General features: G+C 54.2%; 1 protein-coding gene across 1 annotated transcript; it reads right to left on the bottom strand.

The window, feature by feature from the left end:
* Positions 1-1,750: 1,750 nt before the first annotated feature.
* LOC128410788 (cytochrome P450 1B1-like) lies at positions 1,751-3,823 on the bottom strand. The gene has a single exon (XM_053382480.1). The coding sequence runs from the start codon at positions 3,641-3,643 to the stop codon at positions 2,036-2,038; it is 1,608 nt and encodes a 535-aa protein (XP_053238455.1). The 5' UTR covers positions 3,644-3,823; the 3' UTR covers positions 1,751-2,035.
* Between the last annotated feature and the right edge of the window lie 2,567 nt (positions 3,824-6,390).

Raw genomic sequence — 6,390 nt, 5'->3', positions numbered from 1 at the left:
TCTTGATTTCATATCATGTTAAAGCGTAATGGTCTAGATGCTATTTCTAATCAATCATCTGGTAACGTTTATTAAAAACAGTTGGTAAGTTCTGAGTTGAATTTCAAGGTAGGAACCACTGATAGATAACAGAAAAAGAACAGTTTGTCCCGCAACCCAATGCAGAAAAATGCAGCCAAAGTTTTTCCTGTTCCCTTGCTAGGAGGAGGCAAGCTGGCTGAGTGTGCACACTATACAAGGAGATTTTCATTTACATTTCTGCTCAAACTGGAAATGACAAAGCTGCCAAGACGTGCCACATCTGTGCTGCAACTTGAGTAATCCACTAATGGATACTGAAGAGGCTTGGTAAAGAACAGAGCAGGAGCACTAGGTCTACAAGTGGCAGGCTTCTGCTGCCAGGTGCTGCTAAGAAAAAGCAAGTTTTGAGAGAAGCATCAGAGTTGCTTAACCCTTCCCCTGCCTGCCATTTTTCCAGCGGCTGCTAGCATGATGGCTGTGCTCTTCCTCCGAAGTTGGAGGCACTAATGTTTCTGAACACCAACTGCTGGAACCACAGGAGGGGAGAGTGTTCTGGTGTGTGGAGTCGTGCTTGCAAGTTTCCCACAGGCATCTGGCTGGCCAACTGTGAGAACAGGATGCTGAGCTTGATTTTGCCACTGGCTATTCTTATGTTCTGTGATGGCTCCCTCCCACAGCTGGCAGTGTTCCAACCATAACTGTCACAGGCATGTATCTCAACCCGAGAGTGTGGAGGAATTTCAGCAGAAAGCCAGTGGAACAGAAAAGGGTTATGGTCCCCTCCACCGCGGCTGCTTTGCTGAAACTGCTTTTCCTTTGATGGGGCACTGTCACTCTCCAGGTGTTGTTTGCAGCCAGCATGGCTAATATTCAGGGAGTATGGGAATTGTAGTTAATCAACATTTGGAGGACTACAGATTCCCTGTACCTACTTTAGTGGCAGTGGGAGAGGTTGCTACAGGAATAATTTGGCCCATATTTAGCACCACTAACCAACTGAAGGTTTCCCCCATGTCTTTTTTTTTTTTTTTTAATGAAAGATAACTCTATATACGACTCACCCTATGAGATGGGATGGAGCCACAGGGTTAATTCTTAGCAAAGTCAGAGCACAGATTACTTGCTCCTGGCTGCCACAGGTAGGAAGTATCTCTCTCCTTGTTCTGCTTCAAATATGACAAGTGTGGGAGGGACGCAAAACTGCATGGGGATTGTCCCAGGTGACAACTGTGCACATGTATACATAATAACTAAGTGCTGGGCCACCCCTATGTGTCATTTCCCAGCTGATGGACCTGCAGTTAAAGGCATTGTCACTGTGATACTCTTCACACTGACTACACATTATTTCCAAGTAAATGCTTCCTATAAAAATGCTTTCCACATAACACAACCTTACCTCCTTTTTTTGATCAACAATACTGTTAAGTGACAAACTTCTTGACACAATTTTTTGGGGGAGGGGGGTGCTGGGAGAATCCAGGAGACCTTTTCTGTCTGCATGGGTGCCTGCTTCAAAGAGGCATTTATTACAAAAGTTCACAGTCCCAAAGGAAGTAACTGATGCCAATTTCCCACACCAGCACAATAACGTGTTTCTCCCCCCCCCCCAGTCACAATAGTCTCAATGTATCTCAGATTTAAGATGTTTGATTGGAGGACTCTGGATGGGTCACCCAGGTGAGCTGAGCAGGCTCAGAAACCCCCCCAGCAGGTTTAAGCTGGATGAGGAACCTTTGGCTCTCTCCAGATGTTGCTGGACTAGAACTCCCATCCTGGCTGACCACTGGCCATCCTAGCTGTGGCGGATGGGAGCTTCAGCCCAAGCCACCATCATCTGGGAGGGCGGCAGGTTCCCCATCCCTGTATGAAAGGCACCGTCTGAAGCCATGAGCTTCTGAAAGTTAGGGGGAGGGGCTGGTGGGGGGAACATCAACTTCCTCTGGCAGAGGGCAGCTCTGAAAAGCCAGCAGGGGCTATGGAGAACTTGCTGGTGGGGAGGGAAGCGCCATTGCTAAGAGGCGCCCTCGACGGTCCCTCCGAGGTTCCCTCCCTCCTCCTCTCCGCTAGGGAGAGCGCTTCGCGGGGAAACGGACACCGTGTAAGGCAAGGGCTTGAGCACCAGCCCGTAGACGTAATCCAAGGTGAGCTCCTCGGCCGGGTTGGCTTCCACTTCGCACTGCTGCAGCAGGATGGCGGTGAAGAGGAAGAGCTGCAGCTTGGCCAGCTGGTCGCCGATGCAGCGCCTCTTGCCCGTCGAGAAGATCATGACCCGGCACGTGAGGTCCCGGTCGACGTTCTCCTGCCGGGCGTCCAGGAAGCGCGTCGGGTCGAAGACGTGCGGGTCCTTCCAGCGCAGCGGGTCGTGGTTGACGGACCACTGGTTGACGAAGACCACCGTGCCCGCGGGGATGTGGAAGCCATCGAGCAGCACGTCGGCGGCCGTGGCGTGCGGGATGGTGACGGGCACGAAGCTGCTGTAGCGGAGCGTCTCGTGGAGGAAGGCTTCCAGGCGAGGCAAGGAGGCGCGGTCGTCCCCCGTCGGAAGCCGGGAGCGGCCCACCACCCGGTCGAGGTCCGCCTGCAGCTGCCGTCGAAGGTGCGGGTGCTTGAGGAGGAGCAGCAGCACCCACGTGAGGGCGGTGGAGGTGGTGTCCTGACCTGCGCCGAACAAGTCAGCCAGCGTGGCCTCGACGTAGTCTCCGCCCAGGCCCTGCTGCGCCCCGGGGCCGTGCTCCATGCACTCCAGGATGGCGTCGCTGATGTGGCGCGGAGGGGCGCCGGCCTGGAAGGTGCTGCGGTGCTGCGCTACCTTGGCGCACACGAAGTCGTACAGCTCGCGGCTGACCGCCTGGAAGTCTCGGAAGACGCTGCGCACCGGGTTGGGGAAGGCCTGCAGCCAGGGCAGCACGTCCACCAAGCTGCCCGCCGCCACCGTCTGCCCGAAGCGGTGGTTCCTGCTCAGCAGCGCGCGAAACTCGCCGTCGGCGTGGCTGTAGCGCTGCCCGAAGCAGAGGGCGCACAGCACGTTGGCATTGGCCACGACGAAGAGCGGCGAAGGGTCGACGTAAGCGCCGCCCTGGCTCAGCTGCAGCAGGCCGTCGATCAGCTCCTGCGCCTCGGCCGCCACGTGCTGCTCGAAGAGCTGCTTGCTGGGCGTGTTGGCCGTCGAGAAGGCGCGCAGCGTGGCGTGCGCCACCCGCCGCTGCGCCCGCCAGCGCTCGCTGTAGCGCCCGAAGGCCATGCTCTTGCCTCCGGACACCAGGCCGAAGGAGAGGAAGTCGGGCCGGTCCGCGAAGGGCACGGCCTGCTGCACCAGCGCCTGTCGGATGGCCGCCTCCCCGTTGAGCACCACGATGGCGCGCCGGCCCAGGCGCAGCTGGAAGATGTCGCCGTAGCGCCGCGCCAGCTCGCCGAAGGTGAGGTGCGGCAGGCGGCCCAGTTGCAGCACGTTGCCCAGCAGCGGCCACCCGACGGGGCCGGGGAGGCTCTTGCCCGCCGGCCGGGGGCTCCTCCTCGCCCACAGGTACAGCAGCAGGACGCAAGAAAGCAGCAGCGCCGGCTGGACGGCGCTCTTGAGGAGCGCGCCGGGCGCCCCGTCGTGGCTCCCACCTTCCGCCATGGGGGGCGCCCGCCCGCGGGACTCCTAAGAAACCGGTTTCTTTGTGGAGAGACGCGGGAAGCCGTCGGGGGACCCTTCCTCCGCCTCAGCTCCGACCGAGCTCGTCGGGTGGGGACTTTCTCGCCCCAGACGCTTCGTCCCGTCGGTGAACTGCCCCCTCCCTCTGCCAGATGCCTCCTGGCTCTGCTCTGAGGAGTTCGCAGGATGCCCGTCGCGGCTTTATAGCCGTCTGGGAAGGGGGCTGTGCTTCCCTCCTCCCCTCGCGGTGGTCCCAGAGTCCCCCGTGCGCAGCCATTCCGTGCTTTCCTCCGAGAGAGAGAATGGAAGCAGCAGATTGATCCCTCGCACCAGGAATGTGTGCAACTTTCCAAGGTCTTCCTCCTGCCAAAGACAGCCTGATCCTCGCAGCAGGAGCCGGAGAAGCGGGAGGGGAGCGGAGTGTGAGAGCTACTGAACTCTGCCAGGCACCTTTGGCTGCCTTGGAAAGGCTGCTGCTTTCGTGACTGGAGACAAACTGGCCAGCGACGCTGCGGCTGCCGCTGCCCCAGACCGCAAGGGATGCGAATGCCAGTCCAGTCCAAAGGGAAGGGCGGCAGCGAGCATTTGGTGTCTCTGCTTTGTCAGGACACTTCAGCAAAGCCTGGTGGAGGGGACTGTCAGGGGACAGCAGTTACTCGACTGGCAACCTGACTTTCCTTGCCTTTGGAGTAAGATATAGACAACTTGACTTTTTTCTTTCTTTATGCTTTGCAAAAACATCTCAGCTGTTTATCATGCTCAGAATTGGCACAGTTGGTTGTGGGGCTTAATAAAAAAAGGAGTGGGTGACCTGGGAAGACTTTGGCTTATCCAGAGGGGGATACTTTTGAAAAGGTTGCAATTCATAAATAAAGGAAACACAATTGTTCTATTCCTGCAAAGGGGTCTCTCAGATACTTGCACCTCTGAGACAAAGTGTTGTTTCTGATAAAGTTACAGCTTCATTAGAAATGCTTGCCATCTCGTCCATCATTGGGAATCTGAAAACCCTCCGATTCCCTGCACAGCTTCTCAACTCCCCTGCCAGCTCTTTCTTTAATCACCAACATATCCCCACAACACACACCTCAGCCCCATTCCTGCATCGTGCTCAAAGATAGGAGAGTACATAGGACCTCAGCTTTGCTGCTGCATAAGTTACTGTTTTCATAAGGCTATGGGGGAAGATAGCTTGGCTAAAATGAGAGTGGGGAGTGAATTGGTGGGGCTTGTGAATTTTACTACAAGTCTCCTACTCCAATGCCCCCACCGTTCTGCTGATGCCAAACCTGTCACTGCTCCTGCAAGTGCCTTGTCCATGTTCCAAGTCTCCTGGTCCGCCCCACTGCATCTCCTAGCACTTGCTTGCACTGCAGAGATTGTCCTTGGTTCAAATACCTCTTCAGCCAAGACTTGTCTCATAACCTCTGTTCCCCATCTGATATATGGGGATGAGGACTCTGTTGGGATACTTATCCAATTTGGCACATGTGATACATAAATGACTATCGGGCTTTGGAAAGCTCCTATCGGTGGATCAAGCTCATCAGTTTGGTTGGAATTAATTAAACTACATAGTTTGAACTGGAGTTTGAATAAATGTGCCATTTCTGTTTTCTGAATGGATTTTACTATGGTGTTATTTTCCTTAGTGGGCCGTGCAAGCTACCACTTTGAATAATGCTTCTTATAGTGTAGGAAGCCCTGGGGCATGGCCAAGGGAGGCTGCTGCCACCCCCTAAATCAATTAAAATCAATACAAATCTGAGGTTCTGACCTCTGTAAGAAAAATCCTGGCTACACCCATGCCCCGGGGGGTGTTTATGGAACCAAGAGGGCAATGCCCCCCACCCAAATTGGGAACCACTGACTTAAAGCCTGTATGTTTAGTTGTACTCTGAGCATCTCTTGAAGCTGAATTCCATGGAATATCCTTGTGTGCTCTACTTGCTTGAGCTTGGGCTGTGGTTCAGTAGCAGAGCACATGGTTGGCATGCAGAATGCCCTAGGTTCAGTCCCTGGCATCTCCTGCCAGCCAGTGTACACAATAGTAGATGGACCAGTGGCTTGGCTCTGTATAAGTCAGCTTCCTAGGTTCTGTCTCAGCCCTGAACAAAAATGTGCACACATATCAATAGCACTGTAAAATCAATCAGAGTGCAAAGGAGCTGCCAATATAATCCTTCTCCCATATGTCTTCTTAGAAATAAGTCATTATTCGCATTTTACAAAAAGGGAACTGAGCCTGGGAGAAGGAGACCCCGGCCAGTGAGCCTGCGGCTGAGTGGACATTGATCTCCAAGTTGCCTAAACACAAATCCACTGTGCAAACTGTTGAGTCACGCTGATGCGTACAAATCTTTGCAGAACCCTTCCATAGAATTGCAGAGTTGGGATCCCGAGGGTCATCCAGTCCAGCCCCCTACAATTACAGAACAGATAGGTTCACTGAAATAAATGATGAGTTGCATGTCCTTTTCTGCCAAAATTATACACAGGGAGGGCATAAGAAAGGACACAGACCCAAAGCAAGAGGTTAATGTACATTGGACTGGTCTCTTAAGCAGCAAAGGGAGGTTGAGCTTCCAGTTATCAGGGGCTGTTGGTGGCGTGCCACTTAGAGATCACCTTGACGGAGCTAGGCAGCCTCAGAGTGTCAGAGAATGTGCTTAATGGGGTAGCTGTGAGTAATCATAGCTGTTGGCAGAGCATGTTGAAGAGGGAGCATC

The sequence above is a fragment of the Podarcis raffonei genome, chromosome 1 (genome assembly GCF_027172205.1).
Source record: "Podarcis raffonei isolate rPodRaf1 chromosome 1, rPodRaf1.pri, whole genome shotgun sequence".
NCBI classification, from domain to species: domain Eukaryota; kingdom Metazoa; phylum Chordata; class Lepidosauria; order Squamata; family Lacertidae; genus Podarcis; species Podarcis raffonei.
Note: the sequence above shows the minus strand (reverse complement) of the source record. Positions and strands in the feature narration are given on the sequence as shown.